Source organism: Hypomesus transpacificus, chromosome 20 (assembly GCF_021917145.1).
Source record: "Hypomesus transpacificus isolate Combined female chromosome 20, fHypTra1, whole genome shotgun sequence".
Lineage (NCBI taxonomy): Eukaryota > Metazoa > Chordata > Actinopteri > Osmeriformes > Osmeridae > Hypomesus > Hypomesus transpacificus.
Window position 1 is genome coordinate 3657540 of NC_061079.1, and position 23440 is coordinate 3680979.

Consider the following 23440-nt stretch of genomic DNA (forward strand, 5'->3'; position numbering starts at 1 on the left):
GAGAGGAAAGGGAGGAGAGGGGAAGGCAGAGAGGGGGGAAAGAGGATAGAAGGTCGAGGAGGGGAAGAGAAGGTATAGAGGAGAGGGAGAGGAAAGAAGGTAGAGAGGGTTGAGGAGGGGAAGAGAGAAAGTGGGGAGGGAGAGAAAGGAGAGTGATGGTAGGGAGGGAGAGGGAAGGTATGATTCGTAGAAAGGGAGGCAGAGAGGATAGAGGCAGAGGAAAGTAAAGAGGAGAGAGGAGGGAGGAGAGAGGGGAAGGTAGAGAGGAGGGAAGAGAGAGGGGAAGGTAGAGAGGAGGTAGAGAGGAGGGGGGGAAAGAGGAGAGAAGGTAGAGGGAGGGAAGAGAGGAGAAAAGAAGAGGGGGAAAAGACAGTTCTCATGGTTTCTTTCTCTTTTATTTCAAGTTGATGAGCTGTTTTCCAAACCCTCAGTGCACAAAAGCTCCACCTCAAATCAACAGAACGACCACAAGACTTCATCTCTCATACATATAAATTAAAAATGATCGTTATTTCCAAGACAATTTTTTACAAACTACAACTAAACTACCACAACAGATTGGTTGTCATTTTTTTGTGTTTGTTTTTGTTTGTTTTTCCTCCACGCACAGACACTAAACAGATGAGTACAAACGTTTGCTTTGAGCGGTGCAACAGTAGTGGAACCTCACGGGCCCAGTAGCCTGGTCACTTGAAATGTGGACAGACGCGCGCGCGCACAGGGCCCAGTTCGCATGCTCGACAACTGCATCCGTTCCTCCCGCCGTCCTCCAGGTAATGGTGTGATGACAGGACAGGTAGCAGAGGTGTGGTAGCACAGGCTAACACCCACCCAGTCACATTAGCTCAGAGGAGAGGAGGGGATGGAGGGAGCATGTGTACATTGCTTGAACAGGGCCCATGACTAACAGTATTCACACTCGGTACATACACACCATCCAGGTAGCAGCTGGCAGACAGACTAGGCAGGCGGGCAGACAGACAGACGAGAGACGCACACAGACAGGTAGACAGACCCATACACACAGAGACATACAGACATACATACAGACAGAAATACACAGAGACGGGTAATCAGGGAGACAGTAGTGCTGAGCTGCTATGACACAGGTGAGCTGCACTCTATACTATACTGGCTAGTTACAGACAGAGTTACACCGGTTCAAACAGGTTCAGACTGGTTCTGGTGGTTGACAGGATTCCAGTGGTGGATGGGTTGATCACTAGTATTATATTCTGCTGTTTCACAAGCATGGGGAGGAATGGGGGATGGAGGGGAGGGGGGGAATTAAGGGATGGAGAGGAGTGCAAGAGGAGAGGATGGGGGGGATGGGTGGAGGGATGAGGAATCACTCTGCTTTAGTGCGCTTTATGGCTCCTGGGAGCTTGTCTTGAAGCCTGGAGGAGATGAGGAACAAAAAGATGGAGAATGTTAGCAACCAGAAAATCCTAGAATACTAAAAAAAAATCTAATCAATTACCAATCAAGTTACAAGTCTCCCAACCAATCACTGGGGAGACATGCGCCTCCTAACCAATCAAAAGCGAAAGACAGCTTTCCTAACCAATCACAGACGGGACGAGGGGGGGTGTCTTACTTGGCCATGGTCTCCTCCACCCGGGAGCGAATCAGATCAATGTATCGATCAATCTGGGTCTGGTAGAAGACACAGGGGTTAGCTAACAGTTTGCATGCACACAGCTAGGCATTTGAGGATAATCATACCTTGTTCTTCTCATATATCAGAGGTGTGCTGAAAAAGATGATGTCAGCTGGGGAGAGAGACAGAGAGAGGCAGAGAGATCACGTTAAAGGAAACCACTAGGGGCCGCTAGGCTATGTGGTAAGTAAATGCTGTTTCATGACTCTTGATCTTCTGTACTTTCTATTTGCACTATTTGAGTCGCTGGATGAAAACCAACGCTAAAGGAATTACATGTTCTGCTTTGTGTTGCTGGGGGGCTGGCTAGGTGTTACTATGGGGTGACTTGGTGTTGCTGGGACGTGGCTTGGTGTTGCTAGGGCGTGGCTTGGTGTTGCTAGGGGTGGCTTGGTGTTGCTAGGGGGCACTAGGGGAAGCTGTGTTGCTAGGCACTGCCGGGTCTTACCCAAAATGAGGATGGTGATGCCATTGAAGACAGCTCCCACATAGGTCATCAGCCACATCACACCTGCCAACTGGAACACACACACACAGCTCAGAACCACACTTCTCAGAAGTGCATGAATGGTTGGTAGGTGAACTTTGAGGGAGTCCATGTGGTGTTTGCATGTTTGAGTAGAAGGTGATGTGTGCGAAGTGGCGTGTGTGTGTGTGCAGTGGTTTTGTTTTATTTGTTTCACACGCATGTGAGGGTGTGGAAGAAACCTGTAATGGCTCATCTGAAAAACCACACCCAAAAGACATACAAAAGGTTCAATATGAACATGCAAAATCACCAATACATTCTAAATACTGGTAATCAAAGATTGCACACAAAAAAAGGGAAGAATGGTACAAATTGCAATATTCACATAATGAACAACAGTTTGTATGTGTGATCATTATCGATACAATTCAAGTGTTTTGAAAGCAAGGCATCTCATAAACATTTACACGAGGAATCTGTTAAATATGCATTTTCATTCTAGAAGATATGAGTAAAAACAAGTATTTGATGGAAAATGGGACATTTAATACAAAGGAAGATGAAAAGGCCTTGCCTGTCTAGATAGTAACTAGTGAATTCTGAAGAAATTATTATTATTATTATTTTTTTTTTAAGTTTGAAGAACGTTGATGTCACGTGTATGTGGTGTATGTGTGTGCATGCAGACCTTGAGGGAATCCACAAGGTCCTCCACTAGTAGGAGACGGCGTGCCTGTCTGGTGAAGCGGTTCACGTAAGCCAGCGACACATCCACTCCCTTCCGGAAGGTCTCCGCTGGGACGCTGATGTCACGCTCCATTAGGGCCCTGCCGCACAAAGGGTTAAACATTAAAGGGGAAGTCCGCTCAAAATACAGCTATAAAATACAGCTCTGTTGAGTGCACTGGCCCTTTAACGTTTGAGGAACAAAGCTCTAAAAAGGTTGAGTCCACTCAAAACACAGCCTTTACATCCAGTACAGCGTGTATTAGAAGGGGCAAGAGTCTAGGACGCACTTGAAGGGGTGGCCATCATCAGACTTCTGCACGGCCTGGATGACAGACTTGTAGATGCGGAAGGTGATGGAGACGCAGAGGAAGGCCAGCAGCAGATAGGACACTACGCTGATCACGCTGAATGTCGCCAAGGAGACCAGCACCACCAGGGATAGGCCGAACGCCACCGCTGACTTCTTGGGGTCACGCCAGTAGACCAGCTCTAGGGCTGGAGATGGACACACACACACAGAGAGACACACACACACACACACACACACACACACAGGGGATGGAGAGGGTAGGAGAAGAGGGGAAAGAAAGAACAGTTTGAGTGTTGATTGCTTTGAGAGTTCAATCCTTGAACAAATGGACCAAAATTGTGTCTATTCAGGCTGGTCATTTTTCTTTGGCACCACCTTCCATAAAAAATGCCACATGCACTTAGGCTATATTCTACAAATACTAATACATTCTACTTGAATTCTGTTCATTCGCTAAGACCTTACAGGGCACATAGTCACAACCGATATGTCCCACACTAGCACACTGGCAGAAGTGCTACGTCATTGTGTTTCCTGACAGCCATCTTGTGGTGACCAACAATGAGCCAGCTAGTTTCCTCATGCGGACCCAACCTCCATCCCCAGCCTCACCCCTCAGCCTCCACCCCCAAGCCCCCCCCCCCCCTCCTCAGCCTCCACCCCCATCCTTCATCCCCTACCCTGAGCCTCCACACCCCATCCTCAGCCTAGCTAGCAGGATAATCCATGTTACAACACAGGGGCTCACATACCTCAAAGACATTTCCAAGGGTTAGACCACGCTGGAATGGAGTCATGTGTTAGGCCTTACACGTCTTGGGTAACCGACACAATAGAACCTCATAGTGGTCCATTATTTCCCGGTCACAAGCTCACAAAAAGCTGCTAAACAGGCGCTTTACAACGGGCAATTGTGTCAGCATGCTCCAAGTGTGTGTGATATCCACTTGTTCGACTAGTCGAGGTTCATCGTTTATGTTAGTGGACTGTGACGGGGTAGTGGTTGGGAGACAAATGCTCGTCAATGTGATGAGGATGGGCACAAACTGCTTGAGCAAAGGAAACCAGAATTTGATGGCTGGCTAATTACAAATTGCCTTCTTCAAAACTGTCACTAACAGTTACGATTTGCTACTGTACACCATGGCTAATGCAATATCAGAACGTACATAAATACTTTACTAAAGTAAAGACGTTAAACTGAACGTTACACTGCGGATAATTGACCGCATTGAAAACACCTGCCGCTACATCCACGGCCTACGAAAGTGTGGACCACAGCAGGATGTTAGTATACCATTACCACAAACACAGGCTGTTGGGTTAGCTGTACAATTTTTTTTTGCATGAACATAACGTCGGGTTCTTTCGTTTCAGATTATCTAGCCAGCCGATGTGGGTGGACTTGCTACACATGCTAGTTAGCTAGCAGACATGTTCGTCAATCACTGTCAAACTGCCAAACCCTGCGCCCTGGCTCTAGCTAGCTGGATAGTAGTAGCAGGCTAGACCTAACCTAGCATTTTCATCATCCTGTTCTTCCGAAATAATGATGCTGCTGAACAGGAGAAACCAGCAACGCAAAACATACTGTTGAAAATGGGTTTCGACATTAGAGTTTGACATAAATGCAGTCCCCTCTATACATTAAATTCGATTCGTTAATGCAGCTGAATGAATACAGACCTGATAACGTGGATTCTTTCATCGCTGCGGCGGAGTTTTGAGAGGACGAGATGTCAGCAGACTGGGCCGTAGGGTCCATTTTTAGGATGATATCGCCTCTAAAGCAATTGAACAAGAAACCCCCAAATTAGACAAATACTACAGACATGTACACTCAGCTTAAATTTGGGCAAATTCGGATTGATTACGCAAATAGTAATAGATGACTAGCTGGCTTACAACTAGTCCCGCCGTTGCTGTGAAAATGGTGTTTTCTCAGCACAACGAGGGGCGTGTCTTTAAGAGTGGGGGCTTTGAAGGTGTGGTACCCCATATTCCGTTAAAGTAACAGGCCACCTACATTTGAACTTGCCGAAATTGGAACGGGAGGGGGGGTGTGGACAGAAAAAATACAGATAAAGAATGTATGTTTGTTTGATGTATGAGAGACAGAAAGACAGAGAGAGAAAGAGAGAGAGAGAGAGAGAGAGAGAGAGAGAGAGGGAAAGAGAGAGAGAGAGAGAGAGACAGACAGACAGACAGACAGACAGACAGACAGACAGACAGACAGACAGACAGACAGACAGAAATAGAGCGAAAGAGAGAGATAGAAAGAGAGAGAGGGAACGGGAGGGAGAGAAAGGGGGAGAGAAAGGGGGAGAGAGAAGGAAAGGGATATGGACAAAGCGAGAGATAGAAAGAGAGAGAGAGAGAGAGAGAGAGGGGGAGAGAGAGAGGGGGAGAGAGAGAGGGAAAGAGAGAGAGAGAGAGATAGAGAGAGGAAAATAGAGAGAGAGGAAAATAGAGAGATAGAGCGAAATAGAGAGAGATGAAGTGAGCCTGAGGGAGAATTCACTTAGGTTCTTTAGATAACTTGTTGTGTTGTTGTTGTTGTGTTTGTTCACAATATGCAATTCGGGCATCTCATGTAGCCTAATTCAGGCACTTCAGACAGCATCACAGCCCTACCGCTAGCTGTCTTTTGGCTCCCGTGTACAGCCTGTGATGTTTCACGAAAGCTGTGTAGTGGACGGCAGCGGAGGAAGTGAATGATATTCACAAAGGAGTCGGCGACGAAACAGCCCGCGCGCCTGCTCTTGCCGCAGCAATGGATGCAATCGGTGTTTCCTATACGAACCCGTTAGATGACTACGAGCTAATACACCGAATTGGGAGCGGCACATACGGGGACGTTTTTAAGGTATTTCCATAACGTCTTTCCTAATTCCACATACGAACACGTTTCCACACCAGTTCAGGTTCCATTTACGGTCTCAAAGGTGGCCCTACACCAAGGAAGCTGCATAACCGTTTTTCTCCGTCCCAGGAGAGACACCTGTTGTTCCGCCGTGTCCGTGACCGATTGCCGCGTCAGTTGGCCATCACGGTCCAAAATGGGCTTAGAAATAGTATTTGTTGCGGCTGGTGTTAGTTTCAGTTGGCTACATTACATTGTATTCATTAGCCAGAGGCTTTTATCCAAAGCGACACACAAATAGAGCAGAAAGTACAGCAGTAAATCAGAAGTGCAGTTCTAACAGTATTTGTGGTTACACTCAAGGAACGTTGTGCATCCCTGTCTGTGATCACCTGTAGAGAATGCCTTAGTGCAAACGTGTTGTGAGGTAAACTCTGCAACTGATAACCAGTCTGTGGTGCAGTCTTGTCATATTATTATTATCATTATTATTAGGCAGTATGGTTGCAACAGTTCCAGAGAGGTATGTTGTTGTTTATAATGATGATGATGCCTGACTGATGTCAACAAGCCCGTGGGAACAGCATCTGCGGAAGCTAACTTCCTGTTCCTGTGCATGTTATATTATATCATATGATACCTACACTTATATACACTTGTTAAATCTATTGAGGTGTTGTTATGTTCAGGGTTGGCTGGCTGGTTATGCGCGTCTGCGGAGAGCGTAGAGATGTGTAAACAGTTCATGACAGTAAGCCAGAGAATTGAGAAAGTGAAGGAGGAAGTTAGTAACTGTGGATTTCTTAACTGGGTTGAATGAGGCCCATTATACACAGACAACACAACCATGCCGCATCGTAACCGTAGGAACCGTACTGTACCGTAACCATAACCGTAACAACCAGGCCTGAAGGGGCTGTGCTGGGGTCCAGGCCTGCAAGAGGATCTCTGCTCATAGGAAGTGTCTCACTCTACACACAGGAAACAGGAAGTGGGGTACCGCTATAACGTAGTTCTATTTGAGAGTGTTATCATATCAGATTATTTATCATCCTGACAGTTTTCATGGGTTTTTGCACCCTCATCCCTTCCCGTCATTTGTTTCCGGCAATTGTTGGAACTCTCGGTCCAAATGATCTGATATATACATCAGACATCCCCAGAACCCGAGAGCTTGCAGTCCCCATTGGGACGTGCAATGACAATAGACATCCCTGTCCCACACCCACAGGAAGTGAGATTGCTCTCCTGGTTGTCATAGAGACGGGCTTACTTCTGCATTCACGTTTCTAATCCCTTTTCTGCAGTTCTCGTTAAGATATGCCACGTCCACACCTGAACATTGTTATGGTGATTACCACTATTATTATCATGATGATGATGATGATGATGATTCACTGTATAATTGCAGTGCAGCTCTGTGGTATAGCTTGTGACTGCAGAGGTCAGACTCAAGAGGTCACGGGTTCAAATTCCCCCACAGGTCGCTTTTTCTAAAAGCAGCTTCTGAATGAACCCATTGTTTCACCCTGTTTGACCCTCCTCCTCCTTCAGGCTCGGAACCTCCAGACGTCTGAGATTTCTGCCATCAAGGTGGTCAAACTGGACCCTGGTGAGTGCTCCTCATCCTCCTCACAGCTCCAGCTGTTCTACTACCCTTCCAAACAGCATTGCCTCTGTCTGGCCCTCCAGACAACCCTCCCTGTCCCTCCAGACACCCCTCCCTGTCCCTCCCTGTCCCTCCAGACACCCCTCCCTGTCCCTCCCTGTCCCTCCAGACAACCCTCCCTGTCCCTCCAGACACCCCTCCCTGTCCCTCCCTGTCCCTCCAGACACCCCTCCCTGTCCCTCCCTGTCCCTCCCTGTCCCTCCCTATCCCTCCCTGTCCTTCCCTGTCCCTCCCTATCCCTCCCTGTCCCTCCAGACACCCCTCCCTGTCCCTTCACACACCCCTCCCTATCCCTCCAGACACCCCTGCCTGTCCCTCCCTGTCCCTCCAGACACCCCTCCCTGTCCCTCCCTGTCCCTCCCTGTCCCTCCAGACACCCCTCCCTGTCCCTCCCTGTCCCTCCCTGTCCTTCCCTGTCCCTCCCTGTCCCTCCAGACACCCCTCCCTGTCCCTCCAGACACCCCTCCCTGTCCCTCCAGACACCCCTCCCCGTCCCTCCAGACACCCCTCCCTGTCCCTCCAGACACCCCTCCCCGTCCCTCCAGACACCCCTCCCCGTCCCTCCAGACACCCCTCCCCGTCCCTCCAGACACCCCTCCCCGTCCCTCCAGACACCCCTCCCCGTCCCTCCAGACACCCCTCCCTGTCCCTCCAGACACCCCTCCCTGTCCCTCCAGACACCCCTCCCTGTCCCTCCAGACACCCCTCCCCGTCCCTCCAGACACCCCTCCCTGTCCCTCCAGACACCCCTGACCCCTTTTCCCCTGAAACCCCCTAACACAGCTCATGATTGATTGACATAATATTTTTTATCGCTTTGGGGAATGATAAAGAACCGCCACTGCACTGGGTATAGGGGTTCTCTCCCCCTGCCGTCCACCGGTGAAGACATCACATGTGCTCTGCTGTCCCCAGGTGATGACATCACATGTATCCAGCAGGAGATTACCATGATGAGGGAATGCTCACACAGAAACATAGTGGCGTACTACGGCAGCTACAACAGGTGAGCTTCGCACACACCTGCTACACACACTTACTTCCCACACACATGCACACACACACTCATAGCACACATACATTCACACGCGCACACACATTTGCCATCCTTACTAGTGATGTTAATGACTGGTTGTTACGTGCCGTTGGTCAGGAACAACAAGCTTTGGATCTGTATGGAGTTATGTGGAGGAGGATCCCTTCAGGATCTCTACAGAGGTAAACCACTCTCTGTTCGCCCTTCACCTCCACCACCTCCTCCTTCACCTCCTCTGCCTTTACCTCCTCCAGCTCACCTCTTCCACCTCCTCCTTTAACTGGAGTTTCTCCTCTTCTCATCCTTTGACGTTGTTGTCTTGTATCCGTAGTGACGGGCCCTCTGAAGGAGAGACAGATAGCGTATGTCTGCAGAGAGACACTACAGGTGAGGCCTGCCTGCCTGCCTGCCTGCCTGCCTGCCTGCCTGCCTGCCTGCCTGCCTGCCTGCCTGCCTGCCTGCCTGCCTGCCTGCCTGCCTGCCTGCCTGCCTGTTTGTCTGTCTACCATTTCAGTTGAGATATGATTATTGTCCATCGTGCCTGGTATGATGTGGTTAATGTGGTTCCTTGGCACTGTGCATGGTAAAGACATACCAACCAAAATACAGACTGTTCCTTGACTCTGACCAACAAAACACTGTTAAAACAATACAATTCTGATTCTTGATTTCCTGCTGTAGTTTCAGTGCACACTATTTGTATGTTGTATTGGACAAAAGGTAGTCTTATCGTGTATAACTGTATCCTGTATAACTGTATCCTGTTTAACTGTATCCTGTTAAACTGTATCCTGTTTTACTGTGTTTTCTGGCAGGGACTACATCACCTGCACCAAGCTGGTAAAATGCACAGAGATATAAAGGTGAGACTGGAGTTGAATGAACTGTGTGTGTGTGGGAGATGTGGGTTAGGGTACTTGTGTGTGTATGTAGTGTTTGTGTGTGTAATGTGTGTATACTGTATGTAAGTATGTCAATTGTGTGTGTGTTTGTATCTATGCAGTGTGTACATGTGTGATTCTAACTTTGGGTGGATCTTCCATGTCCCGTGAGGTCATTGTATGAGTGTGTGTGTACTGTGAACTCATTGTGTCAGAGTGTGTGTGTGTGTGTGCGTACTGTACTTTGAACTCATTGTGTCAGTGTGTGTTTCTCTCAGGGAGCCAACATCTTACTGACAGAGAGAGGAGACGTCAAACTGGGTAAGTCAGCACCTCCCCCTCCCAGCTCATTCCTCTCCACGAACACTGTCAGCACTGACCCTCTCAGTATCTCTGACTATCTCAGTCTGAGCACCTCCGCACTAATCTTAACCCCCACTCCCTAACCCTTATCTCCCTAAAACCCCATCCCCCCCTTCCCTTCCTCCTCCTTTCCTTCCCCCTATCTTCCCCTCCTCTCTCCCCCTTCTCACCCCAGCGGACTTTGGCGTAGCGGCCGAGATCAACGCCTCAGTGGCCAAAAGGAAATCCTTCATCGGCACCCCCTACTGGTGAGTCCCCGAACCGCCCCCCCTTGTGACCACGGTGTTGGTCCTGTGTTAGCCCTGTGAACTGAAGCCTTGTCCTACCCCTGCAGGATGGCGCCCGAGGTGGCAGCGGTGGAGAAAAAGGGCGGGTACGACCAGCTGTGTGACGTCTGGGCGTTGGGCATAACGGCCATCGAGCTGGCTGAGCTGCAGCCGCCCATGTTCGACCTGCACCCCATGAGGTGAGCTATGCGACGCTAAACCAATGCGATGCTATTTTATGCTATGTTATGCTAAACCATGCTATGCTATGCCGTTATCTGCTATGCCATGCAAGACTATGCTATGCTATGCTAGACAATGCTAAACAAAACCAAACCCTGCTATGTTAAGCTACCAACGCTATGTTAGGTTATACTGTGCTATGTTGAACTATACTCTGCTCTCTCTTCCAGGGCATTGATGTTGATGTCGAAGAGCAGCTTCCAGCCTCCCAAGCTGAAGGACAAGGCCAAGTGGTACAGTAAACTACTTCCTGTCATGTGACGAGTGAAAGGTGCGATCCATGGGTTGTACCGGGATTGTGTGTGACTGTGTATGAGGCTCATGACTGCCCCCCTCCCAGGAGCATCCATAGTAACGCCCCCCCCCCCCACCCAGGTCAGCTGCCATGCACAGTTTTGTGAAACTGTCTCTGACCAAGAACCCTCGCAAGAGACCCACAGCAGAGAAGATGCTGCAGGTAGGAGCTCACCTCCCTCCTGACCCTCCCTCCCCTCCCACCCAACCCTCCACCCCCTTCCTCCCTCCTAACCCTCACCTCCCTCTCTCCTAACCCTAACCTCCCTCACCTGGCCCCCTCCCTCTCTCCTAACCCTCACCTTCATCCAGGGTCGTAATCATAATACATATTGGGGGGGGACAGAACTAACCCTAAAATGTTTTCAGGGGTGGACCCTCAGACTCCCCAGCAGATTTCGTCCCCCCCAATGTTGGCTCCATGGCTACGGCCTTGCCTTCCTCCCTTACCTCCCTCCCTCCAACCCTCACCCTAACCTGGCTCCAGTCCTCCCTCCCTCACCCTCACCTCACTCCTAAACCCTGTTCAGGATAAATGTGCCTGATAAATTAGCATTACACCGTTTAATGTCTCCCACAGTGTGTGGAAGGATGTTCGACTGCTCCTCTCACCCTCTGACCTCCAGGTCCCACCTGTCCCCATGACCTCTGACCTCCCTGACCCCTGACCCCCCTCTCCCCTCTCCCAGCATGTCTTCGTGACCCAGCTGCTCACCAGGAACCTGGCCATCGAGCTGCTGGACCATGCAGGGAACGCCGACCTTCTGACCTCGCACTCCATGGACGAGTCGGACCTGGAGGTACCTCCCCTCTCCTCCTCTCCTGTCGTCACTGTGCTTCTGTTCCCTCCAACCTCCTCCTTTCCTCCACTCTCCTCTAACTCTGTCATTTCTATGGCTTCATTTTTCCTTGTGTGCGTGCGCGTGTGTGGGGTGTGTTTATGTGCTTGTGGTGCGTGTGTGTGTATGAGCATGCGTCTGTGTGTCCGCAGACCTGCAGTGCATTCCCTGATAAGATCCAGTCATTGGCGAAACAACAGCCTCCCCAGAGGACACAGTCGGAGGAGAAGTGTGAGTGACCCCCCCCACCCCCCCGTCAACACACACACACATAAACCACATATACACGCACATGTACCCTCACCACACACACATACTCATGAGGTCCAGTTGACTGAGGGTTGTTTTGTGTGTCAGTTGGTCAGGTGCTGTTCCCCTGCCCTCTGAGGAAGGAGACAGAGCCTGATCTGGTGGGTCACAACCCTGCTACCCCCCCTCCCCCCGGCCCTCCTTTTGATTTCCCTCTCTCCCACTCCTCCTCTCCCTCCCTCTCTCTCTCCCTCTTTCTCTCTCTCTCTCTCTCTCTCTCTCCCCTCTCTCTCTCTCTCTCTCTCTCTCTCTCTCTCTCTCTCTCTCTCTCTCTATCTCTCTCTCTCTCTCTCTCTCTCTCTATCTCTCTCTATCTCTCTCTTTCTCCTCTCCCTCTCTCTCTCTCTCTCTCTCTCTCTCTCTCTCTCTCTCTCTCTCTCTCTCTCTCTCTCTCCTCCTCTCTCTCTCTCTCTCTCTCTCTCTCTCTCTGTCTCTCCTCCTCTCTCTTTCTCTCTGTCTCTCCCTCTACCCCCTGTCCCTCTGCACCTGCCCCACACTCACATCAGCTAACACTCCCCCACCCCCCTTCCCTCCCCTGTAGGGCAGCTATGAGGACTGGTGTATGGTTGAAGAGGAGAGCAGCTCTCTGTAAGTCCCTCCTTCTCTCTCTCTCCTTCTCTCCCTCCTTCGCTGTCTCTCTTCTTCGCTCTCTCTTATTCCCCCTCTTACTCTTTGTGTCCGTCTGCTGTCTCCATTTCTCTCCCCCCCCCTCTCTGTCTTTGTCTCTCTCCCTCGCTCTGTTTCTCTTTGTCGCGTCTTGCTCTCTCCCTCTTTTAACTTGAACTGTCTCCATGGGTCAAATGTGTTTGCAGTCCTCCCGTCGAATATGCTATTGTGCTATGGGGGTGTTACTGGTTGTTTTTAATACCCAAGAAAGGCTGTCAGAAATCCAAATCTCTCCCTCCCTCTGTCTCTCCCTATGCCTCCCTTTCACCTCCTCTCTCCCTCCTCTCCTACTCCCTCTCTCTGTTTCTTCGTCTTTCTCTCTTTCTTCTTCACTCCCTCTCTCTCTGTCTGTCTTCCAGGGGTCTACTAGAGAGTGTGGAGGAGGCCCTTCAGGGCAGGTGAGCCTTTCGAGAACACTTCAGCTGAATACGTAACTGTGTGGTGTGGTGTGTGATTGTGGTGTGGGTGTGTGTGGTGATTGTGTGTCTATGTGCGGCGTGTATGTGTGATACATGTATGTGTCCTTGTATACATAACGAATCTAAGCTGAAGCAGATATTAACTTAGTTTGTGTTGTGTTGCAGGAGTCTGACCATGAAGAGGGCGCCCTCGGGTGGGGTAAGAGAGAACTGCAGACACACTCAGCCTTGCTCAGGCCACAGAGAAATACACCAAAAACACCATATCTGTGTGTGTGTGCATGGTATGTACGTGTGTGTGTGTTTGTGTGTGTGTGTGTGTGTAGGACTCTCCAGAGGAGGACTGGGGCGGCACAGTGAAGCGAAGCCCCACCCCCTTGCTGTCGACCGTCCCCATTTACCCCCCCGAAGGTTACCCAGGTTATACAGACCCCTCCCCCTCCACTGGCCCCACCCCCTTCACTCCCACCAGCACATCAACAGACCAATCAAAAGCCTTGTCATCAGACGCTTTACTCTTCAGCAACTCCCTTTTCACTGATGACTCCGTCTTCTCTGAGCTCACTCTGTTGGACTCCCCAGAAGGTACACACACACACACTCTCTCACACACACACATGCTTGTACACTCAGTCACTCACACACACACGCTCTCTTCCCCCCCCACACACTCACACACCGTGTTTGTTGCTGCAGAGGGCAACAGTGAGGCGCGGGGTCAGAGGGCGGAGGAGAGGCCCCGCCCCCTCCCATCCCCAGCCTGGACCCTGAGGAGGAACACCGAGGACACGGTCAGACACACACACATACTCTCCTGTCTATCTCATACACACATACACTCTCCTCTTTCATTCTTACACACACATACTCCTCTCTCTCTCTCTCTCTCTCTCTCACACACACACACTTCTCAAAAAGTGGAGGACAAACTATGTGATGCCTTTTTTTCCAGGGGGGGGTTTGTCATGGACTTCCACCCACACCCAAAGTCCACGTGAGTACACGTCTCATTATAATACCAGAACCAGTCAGTAAGTCAGAACCAGTCAGTCAGTCAGAACCAGTCAGTCAGTCTACTCTACACACCTCAAGACCAGAACCAGTCAGTCAGTCTGAACCAGTCAGTCAGGTTACATACCTCAACCTCACAACCAGTGAGTCCGAACCAATCAGTCAGGTTACATACCTCAACACCTGAACCAATCAGTCAGAACTAATCAGTCTAGGCAAGGCAAGGCAAGTTTATTTGTATAGCACATTTCAACAACAAGGCAATTCAAAGTGCTTCACTTAAAACCATTAAACGCATCAAAACATAATGCAAAAGAAAACAAGATGGAAAAAACAATTAAGAACATTCAATAAGACATTCAAAACAGTCAAAAAGCAAGAAATAAAATCAAATTTGCACACCTCATCTGACCACCAGAACCAGTCAGTCAGTCTATACACCAGAACATTCAGTGTAATACTTCCCCCCGGCTTGTGAGTGCTGAGCTGTAAGACCTTGCCTCTCCAGATGGGGGCGTGTTTCTCCAAAGTGTTCAACGGATGTCCACTGACTGTCCACTGTGCGGCCACATGGGTTCTACCCAAGACCAAAGGTAGGATCAAGAGTCAGGCTGGGGTCAAACGGGGGGTCAGAGGTCAGGTTGGGGTCAGGCTGGGATCAGGTTGGATGTCTAGCATCAGGCTGGGAGTTGAGGATCCGACTGGGAGTCTGGGTCAAAGTTCAAGGTCGTGGAAGGGATAACTTGATGCACCAGATCATTGGGATGTTCAGCAGCCAGACCCTGTGGTCCTCTCTCTCTCTCTCTCTCTCTCTCTCTCTCTCTCTCTCTCTCTCTCTCTCTCTCTCTCTCTCTCTCTCTCTCTCTCTCTCTCTCTCTCATTCTCTCTCTCCCTCCCTCTCTTCTCTCTCTCTCTCTCTCTCTCTCTCTCTCTCTCTCTCTCTCTCTCTCCCTCCCTCTCTATCTCACTCTCTCTCTCCCCCCCTCCAGACCAGCACCTGATCCTGGGCACAGAGCAGGGCATCTACACCCTGAACCTCAACGAGCTCCACGAGGACAGCATGGAGAAGGTAGGGACCACTTATCTGTGAAGCCATCTTTGGTATTGTAGGGGCTCGGCTCGAGGGCTGTAAAAAGAACTTTGATTCGATCATCATGTTCACAACATATGCTGTATATATACTGATCCTTCTCTCTCCTCCCCTCCTCTTCTCCCCGCCCTTCCTTTTCCATCCTTCCTTCATCTGTTCCTCCTACTGTTCCTCCACCTCCCTTTCCTCCTGTTCTCTACGTTCCACCCCTTGTTCCTCCACCTCCTTCTCCTCCTCCTGCTCCTCCAGTTGGTGGCTCAGAGGTGTACGTGGTTGTATGTGATGAACAACGTCCTCATGTCTGTCTCAGGTAGTAAAGGATGACATTGTTTTTACGTCACTTTAAGGTTCGATCGTTTCGCTTTTACACCTTGTATTCTCCGGTCTACTTATCCAGAAATGTGAAGCACTTGACTGCAAATGTAAAAGTCTTATTGTATGTGACAAATGACGATAAACTAGTACGTGAAACAAGAACTTCTCCCTCAGGTAAGTCTTCTCAGCTTTGCTCCCAGCGGCTCACCTCCCTCTTCGACCAGCGCAGATGCAAGAGGCAAGGGCAGCTGTCAATCAACGCTCACCGCCTATCAGAGAGGATAAACTCCAGGTAGGCGGGCCTGGATAGTGTACTACAGAGGCAGCCTAAAAGACTGACCAGGAGTTACTGAATAAGTTCTCTCTCTACAACCTTCCTTTCTCCCTCCCTTGATCACACCCCTCCCTCTCTCTATACCCCTCTCTCTATACCCCTCTCTCTTGCTCTCCCTCCCCCCCCCTTTCTCTCCAGGAAGTTCTCCATATCAGGGAAGGTTCCAGACACTAAGGGTTGTCGGCGCTGTGCTGTAGGTGAGGAAGGCCGGAACGTTTGGGGAACACAGAACGGGTGTTTTCTCTGTATAGCTAATGTCCTTCTCCTCCCTCTCCAATTCTCCTCCCTCCTTCTCTCCCTCTTCTCTGTCTCTCCTCCCTCCCCCATCCTGTCTGCCCCCCTCTCTCTGCCCCCCCCTCCTCTCCTTCCCCCTTCCCTGCGCCCCTCCTCCTCCTGCCCAGTGCGTAGCCCCTACACAGACAGTGTGTTCCTGTGTGCGCTGGTTCCTACAGGCCTGGTTCTGCTGCTCTGGTACGAACCCCTGCAGAAGTTCATGCAGTTGAAGGTGAGTCCAATGGATGGATGGATGGGTAGGTGGGTGGGCGGGTGGATAGATCGATGGGTAGATGGATAGATAGAATGAAATGTATTGATCAACATATGTCCACCCCCCATCTGCCTCCCCCCCTCCTTCCCCTGCCCGCCTGATGTCCCCCCCTCTCCCCCCAGCACATAACCATCACCCTGCCAGAGTCTCCTCCTGTGTTTGAGCTGCTGGTCAGAGAGAGGGAGGAGCTTCCGCAGCTTTGCGTGGGCGTGAGCAGACGCCAGTCACCCGACCAAAGCCACGCCCCCGGACACATCAGCTTTCACATCATCCCTCTGGATGACTCTCCTCCGCTAACCCCGCCCCCAACATGGCCGCCGCTACAGGTGGTGCAGGTGACCCAGAGGGACAGGGACTCCATCCTCATCGTCCTGAAGGGTGAGGTCTACACACACACACGTATCGCGCACACACCTGAACTGAGACATGACTGACTGTCATGGAGGGTGACGTCGACACAGATACAGAATAGGACCATTCTGATTGGTTGTCTCTGTGTAGATTCGGTGGAGGTGGTGAACCTGGAGGGCATGGTCAACCCAGGAATGACCTCCATGACCTTTGACTTTCCCATCCAGACTCTAGGTAAGACAGGAAGTCTGTAGCCTCAGCTGACTGACTGATTGGCTGACTGATGGCTGACTGACTGTTTTTCTGTCTCCAGTGTGTTTGCAGGACAGTGTTCTGGTGTTCTGGAGACATGGCCTGAGGGGCAGGAGCCTGGACAGAGACGAGGTGATTGTCCAATCATACATCAGATATCAGTTATAACAGCCACAGTTATAAAAGCTAGAGTCATCAGTAATAAATACAGTTATAACACCTACAGCTATCGTTAAAACAGCTACTGTTAAAGCAGGTACAGTTATAACAGACACAGAATAGCTAGTTATCATTTATAACAGCTACAGTTATAACAGCTACAGTTATCAGTATTGCTTCAGTTACAAATACAGTTATTAGTTATAATAGCTACAGTACAAAAAATATACAGTTATAACAGGTAGGCTACAGTTATCAGTTATAACAGCTACAGTTATATCAGGTACGGGTATTAGTTATAACAGCTACGGTTATAACGGGTACGCTTTTTGTTAATGGCGTGTTAATGGTATTGTGTGTTAATGGCTCTCAGTGATAACAGCTACAGTTAACCGCTACAGCTAACAACTACAGCTACAGTTATAACAGCTACAGTTATCAGTTATTACAGCTATCATTTATTACAGCAACAGTTATAACAGGTAAAGTTAACAGCTACAGCTAACAGCTACAGCTAACAGCTACAGTTGTAATAGCCACAGTTGTAACAGCTCCAGTGTAACACAGGTGTGTTGTGCCCCTACAGGTGACTCAGGACATCACTGATGAGAGCCGAGTGTTCAAGGTCCTGGGAGATACCAGGTAGAGTAGCATCAGACTCACACACACACACCTCTCTACTGACTTGACCACACACACCTCTCAGCTGGCCTGCTGGGTTAACCACCACCCCAACCCCCCCAGGGACATCATTCTCCAGAGCACCCCTACCGAGGACGCTTCCTCCCCCAGCAACCTGTACATCCTGACTGGACACGAGAGCAGTTACTGACAGGGAACCAGACCATGACCAGGACCAAGGACAAATACCAAGACCAGAAACAGTACCCAGACCCCATTCTAGACCCAGGACCAAGACCAGAAACAGGACAAGATGGCTGTCACTTCCACCCTGGTTTATGAATGCTTCTCAGCCAGGACTATTAAATGTTTCAGCTGTTTTTTGATCCAATTTGGGGAAATAAACGTCTACATGTATTTATTTATTTTATAAATAATCATGCCTCAATGTCCTGTGTCTTTCTACATCGTACACCCAACCTTACACCTATCACTTTCAACAGAATTATCCTTCAACCGAGTATTAGCCCGTTACTGTAGCAGTAGCACTGTACTGTGCAGTATGACTATCCTTTTACAAGATGCTGCCCGGAGCCCCTCGTGGCAGCTGATTCAGCTGCTGCGCGCTTGAGCCAATCACGCCAGTCTCGTAGTAAGGTAGCGCGAGCCTGAGTACAGAGCTATTAAAGGAACCGAGACCGTGTGACCGGCTGCTGCGCTCAAACAAACAACTCAGGTAGGCGACCGAGCGGCCTAACAAAAACAATTGTTTAAAGTCTCAATCTTAAAACAGTAGTTTATTATAATATGCAATACTCTTAATGGTTGTACGGTTATATTTTCCTGAAAATAGATGAGTGATGTTCATTTGTTGGCTAAAGATGAGAATGTTAGAACAAAACCTTAATTGGTTGATTAAACCGTGACCCACTTAGATTGGAAAATTGTTACATTCGTGAAATTATTTGAAACAGATCAGTTGAATATGTTTTGTAGTCGGCGTAATAAGATGGCTGGCTGAACGCTAAGCCATTTTAACCACGACCGTCCATCAGATGTCAAATAACCGCTACAAAAATAATCATTACTTAAAGTTTAAAATGTTAATTGTTTTCTTTCTGTATCCGCTACAAATAAATATTTTTCCAACTGGCATCTCTACTTTAGTTTGCGCTTTGTTGGTCTGCTGACTGTCGCCTCCATACCAGTCCTGGCTGGCTGATACAGCCTTCGCTTCTGACTGTGGCTGCGCTATACCTCGCAACTTTAACAAACTGCGTTATTGTGTGCTATATTTCAGAAACGTCGTGAAAAAGGACAGAGTTTGTAGTCCACTTTTATAAATAGGATCTGAATATGTATTGAGCGTTGACACTGGTCTAATGTTGAGTGTAATCCAAGGTTGTGTGTCTTTGCGCTCAGCTATAGAAGCTTACAACAGCGAGCTGAAGCCATTTTACAGAGCGAAAGCTCCCATTGCCTCAACCCCTCGCTTTAAAGTGTGCTTGTCAATTCATAGCTTTGCGATCGCGTCATGAAAGTGAGTTCAAATATACCTCACATCGTCGCTTTTTTAAAGAGCAGGGGGAGGATTTAAAAACATAGTTCAAATTCAAGGGTTGTTTCTGTCATGAGATGACATTTCACAAAATGGAAGATAATTAAGTTGTAAACTCGGACAAGGATACGAAATAGGTGATTACGTGATGCAATAGCGTTCGTGGACGTCGGACACGTTCATGAGGTCTAGTCTCATTCTTCATCACTTCAATACTCAGGATATTTTATCAACATAAACGAATGGATAACAACGTGGGTTTAATCATATTTACCCTCAAATAGCCTTATTAAACTCTCTTGTTGCATGAGGGATAGGCTAAGCATATAACGATCCAATTAGATGAATAGTTGTATTACCTGTGGTTTATGCACCTCTAAAGTGGATATTACAGACATTATTGAGTGCAGTAGGCCAATTGTAAACCTGCTGTGACCTTGGGGCACAGTTCAATCAAGTTCAATCATAAAACGGTGCATAAAAATCTGTTATGGTTTCTGGGTTAAAGGACACGTTCCTTCAACCCAGAAAGGACACGTTCCTCAAATACGGCAAGCAGGGGCGTCTGGTGTGTCTGTGAGGTATTACGCAATTAGAAGCAACCTGTAGATATAAACATCACAATATTAAGAAGGCAGTGCGAAGCTGGCAACGTTTCACACTGGGGGTGTTCAAACACACAGTTTTCTTTAAATGTTTTGCTACGTCTTGTCACCGCTGGTCTTTCCTGGTCTTACAGGAAGTGTGACCCACTGTTTCCTGGTCTTGCAGGAAGTGCTACCAAGTGTTTCTGGTCCTACAGGAAGTGAAAAGAGACTGCATCAACTGCTACTCAGGATGGCCAAAGGTGACCCTCGGAAGCCCAAGGGCAAGATGTCCGCCTACGCTTTCTTCGTTCAGACCTGCCGTGACGAACACAAGAAGAAGAACCCAGATGTCCCGGTCAACTTCTCTGAGTTCTCTAAGAAGTGCTCCGGAAGGTGGAAGGTGAGAGAAGCAGCTCCTATACACACACACAGGGCCTGTTTCTACTCCTACACACAGCCTGCTCCTATACACACACACACACACACATAGGGCCTGCTCCTACACGCACACAGCCTGTCCATACAGTCCTGTGTGTGTTGTCTTCCTGTAGACCATGTCTCCCAAGGAGAAGTCGAGGTTCGAGGACCAGGCCAAGCAGGACAAGGCTCGCTTTGACCAGGAGATGAAGGGTTACACACCCAGCAAGGGTGCGGGCAGGGGCAAGAAGGCTCGGAAGGACCCCAACGCCCCCAAAAGACCCCCGTATGTTTATACCCTCTCTGAACTCTCACTACGGACCTCCATAACACCGAGCCTAAACACTGTCTGTGTACACTCTGATCCTCTCTCTGTCTCTGTTTCTCTGTCTGTGTTTCTGTATGTCTGTCTCTTTCTCTCTCTCTTTTTTTCTTTATTTCTTTCTTTCCCCCCCCCCCTCCCTCCAGGTCTGGGTTCTTCCTCTTCTGTGCTGAGCAACGCCCCAACATCAAATCCCAGAACCCCAGCTTTGGCATCGGGGACGTGGCTAAGAAGCTGGGCGAGATGTGGAACAACCTGTCCGACTCCAGCAAGCAGCCCTACGTGGCCAAGGCCAACAAGCTGAAGGATAAGTACCAGAAGGTGCATAGTTCTAAGAGGGTTTTCGCGGCCTGTGTTTCACCTTGCACAGTGCCCATGAACCACATCTCAGCTTCCAGGCACAGTGTAATAACAACCACGTCAGCTACCAGGCGCGACAGCCGAGCTAATTGCTGAGAATTCCTGAAGTCATTCTTGTTGAATTAATGGCCGCCATTTTGAGGAGGCAGTAAGGGGGTTTGTTTACCGGGCTGTCTAACTTCCGGTTTCTAAGACACTTCCTTCCTGTCCCGCAGGACATGGCAGACTACAGAGGGAAAGGCAAAATGGGCGGGGCGTCCGCCTCCAAATCGAAGAAGGCTGCGGACGACGACGATGACGACGAGGAAGACGACGAGGAGGAAGACGACGATGACGACGACGACGATGACGAATAGCTGGCCGTTCCTTTTCTAGACACTACTTATTTTCTTTTTCCGCCCTTCGAATGGTTCGGGGGTTACGAAAACACTGGCTTTAAGTTTGTACGGGATCACCTTACTGTAAGACCACCGTAGGCCGTTCAGAGTCCCAGCTCTGCAGCCCGCGGAGGTCCTGATCCTTGTTGACATCTACAGAACCTAAGGGTTGCATGACCTGTGACGGTTCCCCTTTCTCTGCAGGCCAGTGTTCTCCTGACCCCTCCTTCTCCAGACAGCCCTGTCTGTGCTAGTAGGACTCCTCCCCTTATTTAGGATTTGTGCTGTGTATATATTACGGTGTTGGAATAGATGTAGGGTTTGTTTTGAGTGAGAGGCCATGGTTTGGAGAAAGAAGCCCTGGGAGGTCGTGACCCCGACCCGTAGGAAGAGAGGGGTTTAAGAGGTCAAATGTTTTTAACCCCACCCCTCTCCCTGACCCCCCCCCCCCTGCTCTCTCCTGGCTCTCCCTAGTCTCTCCCTGATCCTCGCTGGGCTCCCCCTTGGTCTCTCCCCAGTTATCCGCCCCTGGGAGCTCATTCATAAAACTATGAGTAGATTTCACGGAAAAACGTTGCGTGCGAACAAAACACAAAGTGCGTGCGCACAAATGTATTCAGATTTATAAAACACATGCACATTCCGCTCAACATGCACGTTTTCCGTTATAAATCACAACTTGCTGGCAGTTAAGTGCACGTACGCAAGTGTTTCGTCCCACCCAAGTAACGCCCATAATTGCTTATAAAGGGTCAAATTAATATGAATAGGGTTAGGGTTTGTAACACTTTCAGGTGTGATAATTGCACTGACTGTCATTGACAATTACAGGGCCATTATCACATTGACAGTTATGCGCAACGAATATGTGAAAACACATGACACTGAGCATTCCTGACTAAAGCAACGGCATCAGTTTAAACCAAATGTGTCCATATGTTCACCTAATTATTTATGAGAATACATTTCATAACATGCAAGTGTTGACTGATTATCGATCCAATTAAATATTATTCCAGATTAAACCGTACACATATTGGAGGGGTTATTTTGCATGAACAGATATCTCGTTTGTATCTATTGGAAATCATGTATTTTGTGCGTGCACTCTAGTGAACTCTTCAAATGTAACACGTGTGAGGTTATCTTTTGATTTCTTTTTCACAATGTTATCAACTTGAAGGCTTCTCTCGAGTTTCATCCTCCTGCCATCGGAGTCGCAGTTTCCCATTTCTCAAGGTTTTGTGCATACGTATGGGTAACAGAGTGCGTGGAGGACTCACGTCAAGTTTGTTTTTATAAATTCTAAAGTTTGCCGTACAAACTGGTGTTTGCATTAATTGTGCGTACGCAATGTTAATAAATGAGGCCCCCGGTCTCCTCCCTGCTGTCTCCTTGCTCGGTCACAAATATCAGGTCTGTGTTTTGAATATTACGTTTGGATGGACCGCTTTAGGTTGAAGGTAACCTTGTGCTAATGAACGGAAGGTTTTGACACCTGTAATGTATTATATGTTTAGGGTGGTTCCAAATAAAGTACTAGATTTTTACATGTGTTTATTGGCTTTTTTTTTAACCTGATGGCATAACGGCTGCAGAGGGGATGGGGCAGGGTTAGGCCAGACTAGACCAGGGCTGGGCCGGACTACACCAGGGTTGGACCAGACCAGGCCTGAATTAGTACAGACCAGGGTTAGACCAGACTAGACCAGGGTTAGACCAGACTAGACCAGGGTTAGACCAGACCAAGCCAGAATTAGTACAGACCAGGGTTAAACCAGACTAAACTACGGTTAGACCAGGCCAGAATTAGTACAGACCAGGTTTAGACCAGAGTAAACCACGGTTGGACCAGACCAAGCCAAAATTAATACAGACCAGGGTTAGACCAGACTAGACCAGGGTTAGACCAGACTAGGCATGACATGTGATCATCTGCCAAGAGAGTTTTCCTACTGTGTTTAAATTCGATTGATTGATTGATTGATTGTTGTGGAGAGATAGCTCAATCTATGAGCGTCATTTCTCCAGCGGCAGGGACTAAGCTATCAGCCAGCCAGACGCATCAACACCGAGACATCACGGGTCTAAAGAGCAATCGTTCACAGCGCATCTATTACAGG

General features: G+C 49.0%; 3 protein-coding genes across 4 annotated transcripts; 2 read left to right on the forward strand and 1 right to left on the reverse strand.

Moving 5' to 3' along the window:
• Positions 1-376: 376 nt before the first annotated feature.
• Positions 377-5175, reverse strand: LOC124482652 (reticulon-3-B-like). The gene is made up of 8 exons (XM_047043097.1): positions 5074-5175; positions 4855-4952; positions 3146-3353; positions 2818-2956; positions 2109-2178; positions 1726-1772; positions 1598-1656; positions 377-1397 (listed from the first exon to the last, which is right to left on the reverse strand). Exons 2-8 carry the CDS (start codon positions 4931-4933, stop codon positions 1349-1351), a joined length of 651 nt encoding a protein of 216 aa, XP_046899053.1. The 5' UTR covers positions 4934-4952; positions 5074-5175; the 3' UTR covers positions 377-1348.
• A 438-nt stretch (positions 5176-5613) lies between these two features.
• On the forward strand, positions 5614-18270 carry map4k6 (mitogen-activated protein kinase kinase kinase kinase 6). The gene is made up of 31 exons (XM_047043056.1): positions 5614-6034; positions 7586-7643; positions 8616-8706; positions 8854-8918; positions 9068-9123; positions 9552-9599; positions 9896-9938; positions 10156-10228; positions 10315-10446; positions 10660-10722; positions 10865-10946; positions 11473-11583; positions 11775-11853; positions 11980-12032; positions 12473-12519; positions 12957-12995; positions 13182-13215; positions 13343-13601; positions 13713-13807; positions 13969-14010; positions 14536-14620; positions 15017-15096; positions 15367-15427; positions 15607-15724; positions 15905-15963; positions 16168-16271; positions 16436-16691; positions 16815-16898; positions 16978-17048; positions 17662-17717; positions 17820-18270. Exons 1-31 carry the CDS (start codon positions 5942-5944, stop codon positions 17905-17907), a joined length of 2625 nt encoding a protein of 874 aa, XP_046899012.1. The 5' UTR covers positions 5614-5941; the 3' UTR covers positions 17908-18270.
• An 87-nt stretch (positions 18271-18357) lies between these two features.
• Positions 18358-22867, forward strand: hmgb3b (high mobility group box 3b). Of its 2 annotated transcripts, none has more exons than XM_047043100.1 (5): positions 18358-18432; positions 20057-20241; positions 20393-20544; positions 20727-20901; positions 21156-22867. In XM_047043100.1, exons 2-5 carry the CDS (start codon positions 20092-20094, stop codon positions 21294-21296), a joined length of 618 nt encoding a protein of 205 aa, XP_046899056.1. In that variant the 5' UTR covers positions 18358-18432; positions 20057-20091; the 3' UTR covers positions 21297-22867. The 2 variants fall into 2 exon arrangements, with proteins under 2 accessions (XP_046899056.1, XP_046899055.1); XM_047043099.1 differs by having other exon boundaries at positions 18378-18432; positions 20026-20241.
• The last annotated feature ends 573 nt before the right edge of the window (positions 22868-23440 follow it).

Bases quoted from the DNA above. Each gene is read 5' to 3' on its own strand.
- map4k6 (XM_047043056.1), top strand. From the start codon at position 5,942: ATGGATGCAATCGGTGTTTCCTATACGAACCCGTTAGATGACTACGAG. The intron at 8,707-8,853 runs GTGAGCTTCGCA...GCCGTTGGTCAG, and splicing joins TACTACGGCAGCTACAACAG to GAACAACAAGCTTTGGATCT. The intron at 17,718-17,819 runs GTAGAGTAGCAT...CAACCCCCCCAG, and splicing joins AAGGTCCTGGGAGATACCAG to GGACATCATTCTCCAGAGCA.
- LOC124482652 (XM_047043097.1), bottom strand. From the start codon at position 4,933: ATGGACCCTACGGCCCAGTCTGCTGACATCTCGTCCTCTCAAAACTCC. The intron at 3,354-4,854 runs GTCTGTATTCAT...GTCCATCTCCAG, and splicing joins GAAAGAATCCACGTTATCAG to CCCTAGAGCTGGTCTACTGG. The intron at 2,179-2,817 runs GTCTGCATGCAC...TGTGTGTTCCAG, and splicing joins ACCTTGTGGATTCCCTCAAG to TTGGCAGGTGTGATGTGGCT.
- hmgb3b (XM_047043100.1), top strand. From the start codon at position 20,092: ATGGCCAAAGGTGACCCTCGGAAGCCCAAGGGCAAGATGTCCGCCTAC. The intron at 20,242-20,392 runs GTGAGAGAAGCA...GTCTTCCTGTAG, and splicing joins AGTGCTCCGGAAGGTGGAAG to ACCATGTCTCCCAAGGAGAA. The intron at 20,902-21,155 runs GTGCATAGTTCT...CCTGTCCCGCAG, and splicing joins TGAAGGATAAGTACCAGAAG to GACATGGCAGACTACAGAGG.